The 18,809-nt window shown below is 43.0% G+C and overlaps 1 protein-coding gene across 5 annotated transcripts in view; it reads right to left on the reverse strand.

Moving 5' to 3' along the window:
* LOC124000136 (protein Aster-B-like) overlaps positions 1-18,809 on the reverse strand; it is a 164,196-nt gene that overhangs the window by 72,974 nt on the left and 72,413 nt on the right. For all 5 annotated transcript variants that reach the window (XM_046306309.1, XM_046306304.1, XM_046306305.1 and 2 more), the window contains exon 2: positions 16,098-16,172. In XM_046306309.1, coding sequence (XP_046162265.1) covers positions 16,098-16,172 — 75 coding nt within the window. The remainder of the gene's footprint in view (positions 1-16,097; positions 16,173-18,809) is intronic.

Genomic DNA, 18,809 nt, shown 5'->3' on the forward strand with positions numbered 1-18,809 from the left:
GTATGAAGGTTGCTAGTCTGGTCGATTCCACTGAGAAGACTGCAACACTAATGTACTGTATGTATAGTCTACCATGTAATTACTCTTATCACAGTCGTTTCCTAACTTTTAACAACCAAGTACCCCTTTTGAACTTCAACCTTCCCAAACTACCCCCTTCAGCATCATTTGACAGCACTAACAGGCAACACACATTTTACTGAGCTTTAAATATATATATTTGAAAAAGACATGACAGTAAGTGGGTTTGAAAATGATTGTATTTTTATGTTCTTTGTTATTGTTTTATACATTGATAATGGATTTGTATTCATTTGACATCTAGTGCCTTCAGAAAGTATTCATACCCCTTGACTTATTCCACATTTGTTGTGTTACAGCCGAAATTCAAAATATATATTTTTAAATACTTCTCACCCATCAACACACCGTACCCCATAATGACAAAGTGAAAACATGTTGTTTATTTTTTTATTGTAGGAAATATTGAAAGTGAAATACAGCAATCAATAATTTACATAAGTATTCAAACCCCTGAGTCAATACTATACTATATAGAAGCACCGTGAATTCAGATGTACGTCTCTAAGAGGGTTCTCCAACAGGTAGATCGCTAGCTATGTTGCTCGCTGCCCACCTATGAGTAGTTCACCAATAGATTCTGAGAGTACATTCATTTTTGTCATTATTTCATTCATTATCCCCCTCCTGGTTAGCCACTAATTGCTTTTTTGTTACTTTTTTCAAATCTAACCTTTATTTATCGAGGCAAATTGGCTTAAAAAAATAAAAAATAAATTCCAGCGATATTGCTCCCGTCTGTCTGTTGAGTGCGCGCGTTTGTCCATCATTCTGTATGTAACGTTAGTCAGTTAGCGATGCTGATGATAACCGTCTTGTGGGTAAACAGAAATACTTGCCCCAAAAACATTCTCAATTAAACGTTAACTGCAAAGTAGGCTTACCTGACAGAACTATATAATTACTATTTGTATCAATTGGGTGGCGATTGTTTTGCAAACTCTGCCATTACATGTGCTGCCGAAGGTGACCTACCAGCAGAAACATCGCTAGATCTACACATTCCTCTCTTGCTACAGTAGCTGCGCAATTAAAGGGGAATTACACTCACAAATCAAAGTGTGTCAGTTCCAGACCTAAAAAAAATGTTCTTCTGATGTGATTTAACCATTGACATGGACTCAAAACAAATGTTCGTTGTTTCTCTATGAATAATTGTAAAAAGTTGACTGTAAGAAGCACTCATCATTTCAAATAGGCTACATGTAATATTAAACAGCATAGAAACACTCTAAATAGGTCATGAGCCAGACAGGTAGTCTAAAAAGGAACAAAATTGAATTATTTAGGGATAATTATTAGACTATTATTTCAAGGCTATAACCTATGAAGAAATACATTGTGAAGCATGACTTACTTAGAATTAAATCAAAATGAAATGAAACATGCCTTATTAGGCTCAGTCTACAGTGCCTTTGAATTCACATTGAGTTTGGCCAGAGTCTGTGGCTTCAGACTCATGCGATGGTGCCTGGAGAGCAGGACAGCAGCGGAGAACAGCCTCTCCACACATGCAGAGCCACTGGGGATGCTAACAACCCTATGGGCCACTTTTTCCAGGCGGGGCGGGAATGAGTTGTCTTTTCAAAAGGTGATAACGTCCTCGTCTGTGTTTCTTCTCATACCTCTCCGCTCGTGTCAAGAGAGGAACGCTGCTGCTGAATGAAGTAGGAGCTGAACATGCAAGGTATTTTGGGCACTTCGTTTTGCTCAGGGTCCAGGTTAGGTGCTGTTGGCACAGCAGATGCAACTGCCGGAGGCGCGCTGATAGCCTCGGTTTCCTTCACAAGGAGGTTGCATATCTCTCCACCAGCTCACCCCTTATCACCCACTCAGTTTTAACCCTGGGGTCCAGGACGGTTCCTAGGACAAGATGTTTATCATTATAGTACCGCCTTTACCGAGTGAAGAAGTCATCTGATAAGTGTTTCTGCATAAGCAGCAATGTCTATGAGCTGAGACACGGTAGTCAACAGTTTCTTTACTTCCAACACGGCAGGGAGAATTATGCCCAGGTTTCCCAACTCTTTCTGTATATTATCGGTGAGGTCAGCTAGTGGTGTCAGTACCTCCACCAGGAACTGTAGCCAACGCACTTTGTTTAGGGCGAGTTTTTCATAATCGGAGGTAGACTTACCTTTTTTTTTGCCACAATGTGTCTCTTTCAAACATCTTCAACAAAAACGCTGTTAGTCACCACTCGTTTTACTTGCCGCTGTACATTCCAGTTCCTCAGGACACTTTCATATTTTTGGTAAAAGGCCTCTGCTGCGTGGTGTCCTTGTATGTGCTCAGCGCTAAACAAAACCTTGTGACCTTTATACTTTCCATCAATGAAACTGGCGACAATCTCCAGGAAACTGTCCCTTTCTGCTGATCCAAATGTCAGTTGACACAACGAAACCATCACCGAGTTGCAATACTGTAGGTCTCTCAGATTGGCATCCATTTCTTGCAGGGCATAGGGGCATGACGGTGTCTCAGACCGTACTATAGCAAGGCAGTGTGGAGCCTGGTTGAGCTGCACTTGCAAAGTACCGCATCCCTTCCCATTCTCCCCTAGTTAGGGGCTCATAGTCCGAGTAAACCATTTTAAAAGAAAGCCTCATCCAATTGCCTATTTCTCACTCGCAACACTTCTGGGGCTTTATGTGCAGACGTTTGTTGCTGCTGTGTCTCTTTTTATATAAATACAAATCAAAGCTTAATTACCCTAATGATAGTTAGGTACTAATTGAAGATGAGCTAAGACGAGACAAAGACCTGGATATACAGTGGGGCAAAAAAGTATTTAGTCAGCCACCAATTGTGCAAGTTCTCCCACTTAAAAAGATGAGAGAGGCCTGTAATTTTCATCATAGGTACACTTCAACTATGACAGACGAAACGGAAAAAAAAAATCCAGAAAATCACATTGTAGGATTTTTAATGAATTTATTTGCAAATTATGGTGGAAAATAAGTATTTGGTCAATAACAAAAGTTGATCTCATTACGTATTTAATATTTTTTCTCATTTTGTCTGTCAGTTGAAGTGTACCTATGATGAAAATTACAGGCCTCTCTCATCTTTTTAAGTGGGAGAACTTGCACAATTGGTGGCTGACTAAATACTTTTTTGCCCCACTGTAGGCCTAACCTGACAAGTATCCAACTTTACTATAGGCAGTAATCGGCATGATAATGCATTGACATTTATTTTATTGTCATATGATCTCCCTCAAAACATGAATGGCCTTTCAATTATTCTAATATTAATAATAAACAGGGATAGATCATGGAACCAAATGCTGTTGTTTTTCTTCTATATGTAGCCCCAAAGAACATTAAAAAGATCTGAATTTGTAGTTTATAAATACCTTCCTACAGAGAAACTTAGCTAACTACCCACCCTGCTCCTTTCTGTTACCTTGTGCACTTAGGAAACCCTCATGCTTTCGGGATACAGTGGGGCAAAAAAGTATTTAGTCAGCCACCAATTGTGCAAGTTCTCCCACTTAAAAAGATTTTCCCCAACATAACGCTTTGTATTCAGGACAAAAAAGTTCATTTCTTTGCCATATTTTTGCAAACAGGATGCATATTTTGCAGTATTATTATTTTTAATACTGTACAAGGCTTCCTTCTTTTTACTTTTAGGTTCATATTGTGGAGTAACTACAATGTTGTTGTTCTCTCATATCACAACCATTAAACCCTGTAACTGTTTTAAAATGACCAATGGCCTCATGGTGAAATCCCTGAGCAGTTTCCTTCTTCTCCTTAATCTCAAATGACGCCTGTATCTTTGTAGTGACGGGGTGTATTGATATTTTTTATTTTTATTTTTATTTATTACACCTACCAATCAGTGGCCTTCTTTGCGGGGCATTGAAAAATCTCCCTGGTCTTTGTGGTTGAATCGGTGCTTGAAATTCACTACTATTGTGGGAAATTTACAGATAATTGTATTTGTGGGGTATAGAGATGGGGTAGTTATTCAAAAATGATAAACCACTATTATTGAACACATAATGAGTTCATTCAACTTATTATGGGATTTGTTAAGCACATTTGTACTCCTGAACTTATTCAGGCTTGCCACAACAAAGGGGTATTGTGTATACGTATTGTGTATAGATCACTGACACAAAAATCTCACTTTAATACATTTAAAAAAATGTAGGCTGTAATACAACAAAAGGGGTATGAATACTGTAGTTAGCAACATTGACTGATGACTTGAACGTCCCCAAAAAACGTTCCACTGGTACCAAGGATGTATAAACTCCTGTGAATACAATTACAGTCCTACCTGTAACAACTGATCCAGGTTACATTTAGCCCCAGTAACACTAAAGTGTTATTATTATCTTTAGACAGCAGTGAAGAGAGGGAAACTGATGCAATGTGAAATATAGGGAAGAAAGAGAGAGCCCTAGGGGCGGACCTGTGAATCGAACCCCTGTCTTTTGGTGTGATGTGTGGTCCGGACAGAACTGTTGTAAGTCGCTCTGGATAAGAGCGTCTGCTAAATGACTTAAATGTAAATGTAATGTAAATGTTTTATGTCTTGCAAGGGGACTGTGCTAGCCAGCTTACAGTACTGATGTGCATTTAGTGTAATTATAGTCCTGATGTGGGTCTGTTTTTTTCCTATGTTGGTCTCTGGTGACGTGGCTGAGCTCACTGTCAGCCCAGTGCTCCCCCCCACAGACACAAACACACAGCTATTTCTGTGCACACACAGCTTCCTGTGCTTTGAGCAGCACAGCAGGGAAAATACACAAAACTACCATACTTGTATACACATGTGCACAGGTACACACACACACACAGGTACACACACAGGTACACACACAGGTACACACACAGGTACACACACAGGTACACACACACACACACAGGTACACACACAGGTACACACACAGGTACACACACACACACACACACACACACACACACACACACACACACACACACACACACACACACACACACACACACACACACACACACACACACACACACACACACACACACACACACACACACACACACACACACACACACAAAGCCAGAGCTCACAGGGCCAGGCCCCAGAGTGCCTCACACTGACCCTCCTTCCCCTCTATCACCTTATTTGGTATTTTTAGCCACATGCTGCTTGATACCGGTCATCCAATGAGTAGGCGGCATGAGGGGTCAGGTGACAGGCGTGTCTGTCAGGCTCGGTTAGCATCCGAAGCCGAGCCGCTAGGCTGTGGTGCTAATCCCTTAGCCTAGCATCTGCTCTTCTACAATCTGTACTGGGCCTCCCATATAAATGCTGTCACTTCTACAGGGTGAAGTTTCCCTTAGGTACAGATCTAGGATCAGCCACCGCCAATCAGCCTCCGCTAACCTAAACCATTAGTTAGGGAAATACAAAACTGACCCAAGGTCAGCATCTAGGGGAAACTCCACCTTACTCCAGTTGTCACTACTCAGCACAGCACACAGTTTCTCTCACGACACTATTAACACATTAAAGTGAAGCTACCAAGACATTAGTAATTCTGGAAGGCTATAATTAGCATCCTAATTATACGCTATCTAGCACCTTCATCTAAATGAGCACATCAAAGTCAGGGGAGGAGAGGCTGAAGAAGAGGCTGAGGGAAGTAGTGTGAGATGGAGAGGAGAGTTAAGCGAAAGACAAGAAAAGAAAGTGATCGGCCAGCATGAGAAAGAGAGAAACGTGAACAGTTGGCCGGAGCTTTAACTCTTTCTCCTCGTAAACCTCTTAGCTTTTGTCTGGCTGTGCATGCATTTTTGCCTGTATAAGTTCTATGAGCATGCCTATGTGTGCTGTGTAGGTGCAGTGCCCTCGGAAGATATTAAGACCCCCTTGACCCCTTGACATTACAGCCTTATTCTCAAATTGATTATATTGTTTTTTTCCCTCATCAATCTACACACCATACTCCATAATGACAAATAAAAAACTGGTTTTTAGAAATGTTTGCTAGTTTGTTAAAAAACAAACAGAAATATTACATTTACATAAGTAGTCAGACCCTTTTACTCAGTACTTTGTTGAAGCACCTTTGGCAGTGATTACAGCATCAAGTCTTCTTTGGTATGACGCTACAAGCTTGGCACACCTGTATATGGAGAGTTTCTCCCATTCTTGGTCACCTTCCTGGCCAAGGCACTTCTCCCCCAATTGCTCACTTTGGCTGGGCGGCCAGCTCGAGGAAGAGTCTTGGTGGTTCCAAACGTCTTCCATTTAAGAATGATGGAGGCCACTGTGATCTTGGGGACCTTCAATGCTGCAGAAATGTTTTCGTACCCTTCCCCAGATATGTGCCTAGACATGATCCTGTATCGGCGCTCTAAGGACAATTCCTTCGACCTCATGGCTTGGCTTTTGCTCTGACATGCACTTTCAACTGTGGGACCTTATATAGACAAATGACGTCCAATCAATTAAATTTACCACAGGTGGACTTCAATCAAGTTGTAGAAACATCTCAAGGAGGATCAATGCAAACAGGACGCATCTGAGCTCAATTTCGATTCTCATAGCAAAGTGTCTGAATACTTATATCAATAAGGTATTTCTGTTTTCAATTTTTAATAAATGTGCAAAAATGTCTAAAAACCTGTTTTCACTTCAACATTATGGGGTATTGTGTGTAGATTGCTGAGGATTTTTGTTTATTTCATCCATTTTAGAATAAGGCTGTAACGTAACAAAATGGAAAAAGTCAAGGGGTCTGAATACTTTCCAAAGGCACTGTATCTGTGTGTCTGTGTGTGTATCTGTGTGTCTGTGTGTAGAGGGATTCAGATCACCTTGGTCAGCTGCATTCTGCAGTAGGGTGGTGATGAATCATCAGACATGGTAATATGACACCTCACTGCTGCATCCCTGAAGCCCTCTATCTCCTCAGAGCCTCCAAACAACACTCTGACCTCTGAACAGAGAGCCGTGGAAACACAGACATGCACACACACACACACACACACACGTTTGCATACATGCTCTTGCTCTCTCTCAAACACACACGAGACACAGAGACACAGACTTATGCAATCTCTCACACACACACACACACACACACACACACACACACACACACACACACACACACACACACACACACACACACACACACACACACACACACACACACACACACACACACACACACACACACACACACACACACACACACACACACACACACACACACACACACACACACTCTGTTTCCCTGGCAAGAGAGGCATCTGGGTGCCATATAAGTGTGTCGAGGCATTTTTCAAAGGGGCTTGGCCAATTAGATCAGCTGAGGAGAACAAACCAATGGCCTGGTTCTGCTTTTCTGGCCCTCTCAACCTTCCTTTCTCACCATGTCAAGAGTGTGCAAAGCTGTCATCAAGGAAAATAGTAAAAAATAAATTTAAAACCCTGTAATGAGCAGGTGTGTCCAAACTTTTGACTGATACTATATAGATACTAGACCGCTAGATCCCCCAAAAATCTTGATCGACCAAACAATCGACCAGTCAACTAATTGGGGTCACCATAATGGACACTAATGTAAAAATTGCCTTTACTGTTCAGCACAACTGAAAATGATTACACCGTGTTCCATGTTTTCTGTGATAACGTCTTAAACCAGAAACATTTGTTAATGGCCCTTATAGAGCTGAGACCTAATCATAGTCAATAGTGCCTAATTAATTCAGGCAATGAGCGAGGCGCCTTAGCACATGGCTAAAGATGCACACAAGGTTTTAATGAAGACAGGTCCAGAGCAATGATGTATACAAAAAATCATTGAAATGAAACAATAGTGAATCAGAACAATACATATACCGTTTTCTTCATTAGTGGTTGCGGTTCAATTTCACGTTGGGACTGGGGATGATAAAATGAAACCAGTGTTTAAAAGGTATTTTCTAGTTTAAAAAGATACGACTTGTGTGTGGTCTCAACATCAAGCGAGCGCAGCATCTCAGAGGGTCTCTGTTGAAGCACTGCTTCTTCTACGGCTTTAAATGTCATTGGTTTGACCTTTTCATTTATTCCCCCCCCCTTTCCTTCCCCTCTTCTCCCCTCTCTCTGCTATCTCTCTAAGCGACTTCCTTGTCATTGGGTCTCACTCTTGTTTGTCCCATGAAGTTTACCTCTCAGGCTTTACTGCTTTTCCCTACAATGGACAATACAGTTCCATTCTGTTCCAATCTATTCTGCACAGATCACAAAAGCCAGAATAGGTGAAAGCAACCGGGAACGCCTTCTGCTCTTACCTGTTAAATGTTTTAACGATCAGGGCAGATGAAGGAAAGGAGAGGAGGAGGATGCTACTTTATAGACTATTGAGCTGCACCTGGTGTAGCATGTGTACTGTGACCAGCTCCTATTCCTGTGATGACGTATTTATGTGTGAGACAGTCTGGCCCAGAAGAGGGAGCCAAAGGCCAGAGTGTCTCCTTTCATCTGTCCCTCTCTCCTCCTGAGCATCTCGGGTTAGGGTTAAGTTGTCCCTAGACAATAATCTTGGGTCAGTTTAGATTTTTCCCTGCTAGTGATTAAGGTTAGGATTGGGGGTGGGGAGGCGGAGGGGCAGGGGAGGCTGCTCTGTAACTACAGGAAACATCACCTCGGAGCTCCCTCTCTCCATCTGAGGCCCGGTGGCTGACACTTAAGGTCAAAGGGTCATAGGTCAGGGTTTGGGGACCCTGGTTGGCAGGGGCTGTATAGGGTTCAGTCAGATGTTCTGTTGTGTTGTGTTGGCGAGTCTTGAGCACTTCAGAGTCGATCCAGGGATGCATGATTATAAGACTGTTTGAGGAGACTGAATAATATAACAAAAAAAGTATATATATTTTTTTACCTTTATTTAAATAAGCAAGTCAGTTAAGAACCAATTCTTATTTTCAATGACGGCCTAAGAACAGTGGGTTAACTGCCTGTTCAGGGGCAGAACGACAGATTTTTACCTTGTCATTGGGTCTCACTCTCGTTTGTCCATTGCGGTTTAACTCTCAGGTTTTACTGCTCTTCCCTACAATGGACAATACAGTTCCATTCTATTCCATTCTATTCTGCACAGATCACAAAAGCCAGAATAGGTGAAAGCAACCGGGAACGCCTTCTGCTCTTACCTGTTAAATGTTTTAACGATCAGGGCAGATGAAGGAAAGTAGAGGAGGAGGATGCTACGTTATAGACTATTGAGCTGCACCTTGTGTAGCATGTGTACTGTGACCAGCTCCTATTCCTGTGATTGTGGTACACAAGGCCACAGATAACCTTAATACAACGCACAGACATACTGGAAGGTGGGCTCGCATGCTCTAGAATTGTAATAAAATATGATTTCAACTTTGAATAACCATTCTGGTGCTTCCACTATGAACACTCTCTCTCTGACGAGCACGGCTCTGCCTATCAACAAGACTATGTTCAAACACTCACAAACATGTACGTTTAGGTCGTCCAAGGTGAAACGGCACCTGGACCTTACAAAACACCAGAAACAGCCAGCTCGACAAATTGAAAAGGCTGAATAGTCTTCACCCAATGAGAGGTAGTTTGTCCGGCAGCTAAAACAATGGTGTTTTCACCACCTTGGAGTAGAAGTCATGATTCAGCAACTATCTTTTAGCACATTCTCAGCACAAAAAAAAACAGGGATTTACATTTTTTTTTTTACTAGTGTCAAACCTGTAAGAAAACAAAATGATATGTTTTAGAGTTGTAAAAAAAACGATTGTTTTCGGGGGTGAATACTCATTCTGATATCATGGCACTCAATTCACAATTCAAAGGACAGCACCACTCAACACATTCATTCGTCCAGTTGTATTCAAGCAATTTAGCAGATGCTTTTACTTAAAACGACTTGGTCCCAGGAATCAAACCCAGTATCCTGGCAATGCAAGAGCCATGCTCTACCAACTGAGTCACAAAGAATACCACGGCAATCGGATGTAAATAAATAGGGCTGTAACAGTACCAGTATCACAATATTTTTTTCCATGGGCGAAAATGAAAACACGAAGCAGACCAAACTCTTTGGTCCTTAAAAAAACAGCTGTATGTAAAATATTGTGTGCTATAGATTGGAAAATAAATGCACGTGACTCTGGATGACAACACAATGATGTTTTGGTTGTCCAACATTCGCGCTGTTTTCCTAAAGAAGGTAAATCTGCTTCGTGTTTTGTTTCCTTGCCACGATACTAATGGAGTATCGCGATACTGGTATCTTTCCCGGCCCTATAAATAAACTGTGACTGACATATCCAAATGACCTGGTAAAGACCCTTACCAAGGTGCACTATCATTAAGTACACACAACACATATACAACAATAACACAACAGCCATGAGCTAATATGAACCTACTCATTCAAATCAAAACACCTTTGTAGTCTCTGTCCACATCTTGTGGTACGGTGCGCCTACGTAGTAAAACCACAAATCAATAAAAACACAATACCAGCACGCGTCTTTGTGTTAACTATCGTTCATGGCTCAACAACAACTCAACAACTTGTATTCACCTCGTCAAGAACAATATATTGATAATACAGCAAATACATTGCACAAAGAAAGGTAGACATACACTCAGCATCACTTGAACAGCTTTCTCTGAAAAAACACCATAACAGGTCTAAGCCTCAGAACAGTCCAGTAAAGTGAGTGAGTTGTTCTGTGCCGCAAATCAGTAATTCATCAACCTCAGTCCTGGTTAACCCACCCAACTGCACATTTTTGTACCAGCCCAGCACTTAACCCGCTGGATTCAACTCATCCACTGACCATCGAGCCCTCGATGAGTTGAATCCGCTTGGTTAATGCTGGGCTGGGATAAAAATGTGCAAGTCCTGTGGGTCCCATAGCAGAAAGAAAGATAGAGCGAGAGAGAGAGAGAGACAGAGAGACCGAGAGAGAGATGGGGGGTTGCTACTCACTTGACCCTGCGGAAGGCCAGTTTCCTCCTCAGTGAACCCCCCCAGCTCTGCCTGACCCCAAGGCCACAGAAGATCTGACTACTTAGCGAGCCACTCTGGACCATGGTGACTGTCCTCCTACCCCCCAGAGCTGTCACTCCTGGTCAATGGAGCCCCTGCCCAAAACCGGATGTCTGGTGGTGCCGACACAGGGGGGTCCGGAACATGCGCCAGGTTTTGATCTAATAAAGATGCATCCCTCAGGCGATCTTATGTCTTTTTTTCTCTCCAGATTCCAAAAAGCATCCTAATCTCTTTCCTAACTCCCTCTCACTATCACACACACACACTCCCTTAGTACCCCACTACCGCTATCCCACTTTCATTCCCTCTCTCAATTTCTCGCTCACACAAACACTCTCTCAGCTCCTCTATATCTCTCACTCTCTCTCTCTGCCTGCCCTCTCCTAAGGTGACCCACTTCCTGATTCTCTCCGTCTTCTGCCTCTCTCCACCCGCTCTGCTCAGCGCTGCTGGCTTACAGTACCCTGTACCTGTATACCTGGCTGTAGCTATAGCCCGATGTGCAGTGTGTGGATGATTCTCCCCATGGGAACGGCCTGCCTGCCTAGACAATCACCACATAATTAATGAGCTGTCCACTGGGGAGGGGGAGCAGAGGGAGAAGGGGATAGGAGCTGGGGAGTTAACTATGAGGGAGTGTGTGCAGTGCTCAATGTCCCCCCCCATAGGGCAGTTCCTGCAGGTGTTAAGTAATGCAGGGGGTTGGGTGTGTGTGTGTGTGTGTGTGTGTGTGTGTCAGTGGAGGCTCCTCAGAGGAGGAAGGGGAGGACCATCCCACTCAGTGAATTTAATAAAAATAAAAATAGTGAAACATTCAAAAAGTTATCCTTTTTAGATAAAACTATACTAAATATCTTCACGTCAACAAATAACGGATTCAAACACACTGTTTCGCAATGAAGGTCTACAGTAGCCTCAGCAGCATTCTGTAGAGTAGCACCATGGTGTAGCCAGAGGACAGTTAGCTTTTATCCTCCTCTGGGTACATTTATTTCCAAACAAAACCTAGGAGGCTCATGGTTCTCACCCCCTTCCATAGACTTACACAGTAATTATGACAAGGAAGCCCTCCAACCTTACAGAGCTCTTGCAGTATGAACGGACATGATTTCTGAGTATTCATCTAGAAATGAAAGCATAAGTTACAGCTTGCTAGCACTGCAGTGTATAAAGTGTGGTGAGTAGTTGACTCAAAGAGAAAGACAATAGTTGAACAGTTTTGAACAAATGAACTTCTTCATAAATTAAGGAGAAGCAACAGAGAGCGAGATGTAGCTATATTTCGTAGTATTTTTTTTTCTTCATAGTTTACCTTACACCTACTTAGCTAATTCAGCTAATTTAGCCTACTCAACAACCTGGCTCAAACAGAGAGGAATGCTAGCTGGTTAAGGATGTCCAACACTGCAACTCTTCCAAGTCAAGGTAAGCTTTCGGTTTTATAAATCTATTGTCACCGGGGCCCGCCGCTGTCACTGCTAAACTGCTTGCTGTACACTGTACTGCTTTATTGTACACATGGATTGGATTGTTGTTTTACTAACACATTAGTTCTAGTTAGTTAACTATAAATGTTGGTGACAACGATGTAGGCTGTGTAGCGGTTAATAGTCATGGTATGAAGGTTTGTCTTGGAGAGGTTTTTGCGCCTGGTCAGAGACAGATGTTGTATTGTGCACTGAAGTCCACGACGAGAAGGAATTATACAACGAGGAAAGTGATGCTGGTAGCCTAGCTCTCTGACTCGTGACGTTGCTGAATGCAAAGTGCTACATTTCTATGTAGCAGGGTCTCCCCCACCAGGGCGCCATGTGCAGTTGATACCAGCTGCTGTGGCTGTCGGCTCCATAAAATATTGGCAAAAAATTATCTCAAATGTATTAGATGGAAAAGTACACATTTCCTGACTCAAAACCGATAGTACTTTTGACAAAAATAGCTAATTTAGCTGTGCGCTTTCAATAAAACAAATTTGTCCACACAAATTGGTCCTGATTCATGATATCACTGGCAAAGGAGCAGAGCAAGGCCTGCATCCAGCGACATCACGAGTCACGTAACACCAACCGCAACTGGTGTGTTCGGGGACCGAGGTGTTTTGTTGTTGTGTGAAGTGACATACTGTATGACCCAGTGTGAGTAAAATAAGCATCCTGAGAGATTGCCTAGCGTCTAATTGAATGAAATACTCCAATGAGTTGTTAGGAACCTAGAATGCTTTTCCCTACAGTGAGAGTCGAGGTCTAGGGTGAAGTTCCTCCTAGATGCTGATCTTGCGTCAGTTTTGCATTTCCATCCACGTGGACGGGGCTGTAGTGGAGCGGGTCGAGAGCTTCAAGTTCCTCAGTGTCTACATCACTAAGAAATGAACATGGTCCACACACACCCACATAGTTGTGAAGAGGACACAACATGGGCCCTCAGATCCTCAAAAAAAGTCATACAGCTGCACCACTGAGAGCATCTTGACTGGCCGCATCGCCGCTTGGTACAACGACTGCAAGGCACCCGACCGTAAGGCGCTACAGTGGATGGTGAGTACGGCCCAGTACACCATGGTCTGAGGCACTGCATCGCAGTGCTAGAAGCATCACAACAGATGCGGGTTCGAATACAAAAAATATTTTTTTAAATACGTATTCATTAGCGAAATGTTCACCAACCAGTCCGATTAATCTCTTGAGCAGTATAAAAAAATATATATCAGAAAATATGTATAAAAAATAAAAAAAACATTGAAATACCAAATGTATTTGAACTGAGGCCTGAAGATATCTGAGATGAGTATGTGAGTAACAAGACCCAGCCCAAATACTCTAACTAGTTACCGTTTTACAACATCACAGACAGGTGCACAGCCACAGCCAGCACAAAGATATCTATTTTTTCTTAGCTCCGTGAGCATTAAATTAGGTCACACACAAGAACACACACACTCACTTACTCACTCTCAGGGCGACTGTGAAAAACGCCTTCAAGGGGGATGCTAAAGTCTAGCAAGACCACATTTGCATCGTTATAAATCATTAACGTGATAGTTAGCCGTACCTTCACACCAGAGAAGGAGCCTCAAGGTTACGTGACCATAAATAAATGCATCAGTGTGCCAGGCGGTCTGTTAGTGAGCTGGCCAGTGCTGATAAAAGATGGGTATCTAGCCTCAGTGAGCCACTGAGTGATACCAGTGATGTATAAACACCCTGGATGGCTGATGCTATGTATTGGCCAATGAGAGGCTTTGATGCCACTAGTAGGCCATATTGGCACTTCCCAGAATGTGCAGTCCTCCATAGGAATGAATGGAATTCTATAGTATTTCAATAAAATGTTTCAAAGACAAAATGACATGTATTTAAGTATGTTTTTGTTGTAGTGGTGACAGTGACATCAGTACTTTCAAAAAAGTATACTTTAAGGAAAATGTTTGCATTTATATTTTTTTTATTTAGCTCACATAATATAATTAAATGTATGCATTAAGGTGTCTGTAATATAATACAAGTGACAAAAACAAATGTAATAAATGCAAGATGGAGGCGAGGTGGCTTCAAAACATCTAGTATATATATAAATGATTTAGTGATATCTGTCTGGTTGGATATAGTGGAGACTGGTTGGGTTTAATGAGAAAAGGGATAAGAGGAGAAATAATTCAAGGAGCTTCATTGAAAATGTATCTGTGTTGGTGTTTCTAGGTAATTTGACAACTATTGTCTACTACACTGTTACACTGGCACACTGTGATGCTGACGGGGACAGTGGCCAAAATGACCTGAGGAGTGGATGTCTATTTAAAGTGGGTGGGTTGGAACCTTTGATGTTCTTCCGACCTGAGTTCAATGGAATGAGCTCGCAGGCACCCCCCTCAGGGGGCTGCTGGGGGAGTGTGCTACGCCTTTTTGTGAGAGGGCATACCATTTCAAATTCAAGCTTACTACACCTGCAAGCGCGCAGAGGAGACGTTACACCATTATATGCCATCCATTGACATAAATTAATAGTGTGTTCTCGCCACAGATGGTGCTAAGAATAAATGCAATTCTTGAGAAAATATCTGATATAGATTTTTTGGGGGGTTGGGGGTGAAAGTTGCTTTGCCATTTTAAAATCCTGTATCAGCATCAGCTAGGGGGTCCTCCCTAGGCAGGAAACTGAAGTATACAGCCTGAAATGGAGTGGTGATATTCCGAACATGTCAATAAGAAACTCTCATTTTAGTTTTCTGTTGGACAGCATTTTGAAATGTTTTGCTATGGTGTGTATTCAACGTCTCCTGTGCTCAGTGTGAGAAGATCAAACTAAAAGAGAGAGAGAAAAGGAGCTGGAAAAAAGGGGGGAATTCTCTGAGGCTGTGTTGTGTGAAAAAAAAACGGGCACGTTTCACAGCTACTTAACACCCCCCCTTTAAAATTGAGCATTTTAACACCCCTCTTTAAAACAGTTCCCCCCTCTCCCTTTTTCCCCTCTTATTCTCGTTCTCTCTCCCTCCCTCATCACTTTATCTTCCCTTCTACATTTCTCTCACACACGTCCCCTCTCTCTCGCTCTCCTTGACTCTAACCCTGCACTACTGTGAAGTAGACCTCCATTGAGGGTTTGGGTTAAGAACTGCCCTCTAGTGGAATTATCACCTCACACATCATCCTCACCACATCTCTTTGCACGCTAGCAAGTTGTGCTAAATTGTCTGATAGGCGATACATGTAAAACATAGTGTCTTCCAAAAGTCTTCATGAGCAACACATGGACATTGCATTTGCTTTATCATTGCACACATTCACCTAGCTGCCCACAAGCATGCATGTTAACACATATATGCATGCACACAGTATGCAGTCACACACACACACACACACACACACACACACACACACACACACACACACACACACACACACACACACACACACACACACACACACACACACACACACACACACACACACACACACACACACACACACACACACACACACACACACACACACACGTCACCCACCTCTCCTCCCGACTGTGAGGGGTCAAGAAGCGAGCGGAGTCCTCCTCGTGGCTGCTGTGTAGGCTGCTCTCCCTGCTGGGAAACGTAGCACAGAGATAGTGTTAGAGAGTAATACATGTTATTTAACACACACCGGCAGAGATCTGTCTGTGTGTGTGTGTGTGTGTGTGTGTGTGTGTGTGTGTGTGTGTGTGTGTGTGTGTGTGTGTGTGTGTGTGTGTGTGTGTGTGTGTGTGTGTGTGTGTGTGTGTGTGTGTGTGTGTGTTAAAATGAAATGTAACAACTCAACAGAAAGAGTTATGGATGCAAAGACTGACCATCTATGAGGTCAAAATGATAGTTTTAACCATGCTCTGAAGCTACACTGAGTATACAACGCCTGCTCTTTCCATGACATACACTGACCAGGTTGAATCCAGGTGAAAATCTATGACCCCTTTATTTATGTCCCTTGTTAAACAATGTAGCATCTCCTGGCTTCCCCGCAGAGCCTACAAACCACTGAAGCAGACCTTTGGAACATCTACATTATAAAAAGTCTAATAAATCCATGGAATATATCCTACACCGTCACAATAAATCCACTGTTTATTTTAGACAGGTCTAGAGATACATGATATGAAGAAAATGTAGTCTATTTCAGAAGAACAGAATTGCATACTCTTGAGTTGTCCTTATGTTAGGCCCTGATTTGGCTATGACATATGTCTGTGGGCTACACTCACCACCTCAAGCTGAACCTCGGCAAGACGGAGCTGCTCTTCCTCCCGGGGAAGGACTGCCCGTTCCATGATCTCGCCATCACGGTTGACAACTCCATTGTGTCCTCCTCCCAGAGCGCCAAGAACCTTGGCGTGATCCTGGACAACACCCTGTCGTTCTCAACTAACATCAAGGCGGTGGCCCGTTCCTGTAGGTTCATGCTCTACAACATCCGCAGAGTACGACCCTGCCTCACACAGGAAGCGGCGCAGGTCCTAATCCAGGCACTTGTCATCTCCCGTCTGGATTACTGCAACTCGCTGTTGGCTGGGCTCCCTGCCTGTGCCATTAAACCCCTTCAACTCATCCAGAACGCCGCAGCCCGTCTGGTGTTCAACCTTCCCAAGTTCTCTCACGTCACCCCGCTCCTCCGTTCTCTCCACTGGCTTCCAGTTGAAGCTCGCATCCGCTACAAGACCATGGTGCTTGCCTACGGAGCTGTGAGGGGAACGGCACCTCAGTACCTCCAGGCTCTGATCAGGCCCTACACCCAAACAAGGGCACTGCGTTCATCCACCTCTGGCCTGCTCGCCTCCCTACCACTGAGGAAGTACAGCTCCCGCTCAGCCCAGTCAAAACTGTTCGCTGCCCTGGCCCCCCCAATGGTGGAACAAACTCCCTCACGACGCCAGGACAGCGGAGTCAATCACCACCTTCCGGAGACACCTGAAACCCCACCTCTTTAAGGAATACCTAGGATAGGTTAAGTAATCCCTCTCACCCCACCCCCCCCTAAGTTTTAGATGCACTATTGTTAAGTGACTGTCCCACTGGATGTCATAAGGTGAATGCACCAATTTGTAAGTCGCTCTGGATAAGAGCGTCTGCTAAATGACTTAAATGTAAATGTAATGTAAATGTATTTAGCAGACAAGGTTTGCTTAGAATTCTGTGGCATTCTTCTATAGTATATTATAGTATGAAGAATACAATTGAATATAGCTGAATAAAATAGAAAGGATATTTTCTCCAAAAGATCTGAGGGAGTGCGCACATGTGACTATTCTGTGTTGAGCGGTTAACAAAGAAACAGGTATTCCTGTATGCTTAATTTAGAATTATTTATTGAACTTAAGTTGTAATACAAATATTGGGCTATATGTTTCGATTTTTATACATTCCTTGGCTGCAAGATGCCACTCTAATGATGTTTTTTTTAAAGTTGCATGAAAAGCACGAGCTCTGCTTAGTTTTTTTGCACAGGCTGTACACACTTCATCAGCCTCTCATTCACAATTTGACAAGCACTTGTTAAATGCCTCGAATTTCCTGTCCTGCATCCCCTTTGTAATGCCCCCTAAAAAATCCATGCCTTTTGCGACCAGCGGCCGTTGTGGTCGTGGGCTGAATATAATCACATTATTCCCTTCTCCCCGCTGCGTGCCGAAGCACCTGTCACTCACATGGCTCTCCGTCACATGATCGGGCCTTTCTCACTCGGGTCTTTCTCACAAGCAATGCTTGGATTCAAGATCCAAGCATTGCTTCCAAATGCCACATCAGGAAAGCGGGTTTGAGTCAATATTAGCCAATAAGAATGCAATGTGAGGTTAAGTATGTTATGGTTACGTTGGGAGTTGTTCCTGAATGTGACCTGACGAGGAAAGACTCCCGTCCCTAGTTATAGTAGCCTATTGCTAGGGGTCGAGTGGCTAGTTGGTCAAGTGAGAAAGAAAAAAAAAACTGCTGGCCCTATGAAGCCTAATCCTGGATTAAAAAGTATATCCATGGAACATTTTCTTGTCTAGAACTAGTATTAAATCTGTGTCCGGCAAACCGGCATGTAGAGACATCCTGTATCTCTGGTCGTATAGTCACTTTAAGCTATAATTCGTTCTATTGAAAGTATTTCCATGCATTGTTGCCAGTGTTCAGGCAGCAACATTTATGTAAAAACAGTGGGGATATTTTCTGTCAAAGAGGCATCCAGACAAAATCAACGACAACGGC

Source organism: Oncorhynchus gorbuscha, linkage group LG16 (genome assembly GCF_021184085.1).
Source record: "Oncorhynchus gorbuscha isolate QuinsamMale2020 ecotype Even-year linkage group LG16, OgorEven_v1.0, whole genome shotgun sequence".
Classification (NCBI taxonomy): domain Eukaryota; kingdom Metazoa; phylum Chordata; class Actinopteri; order Salmoniformes; family Salmonidae; genus Oncorhynchus; species Oncorhynchus gorbuscha.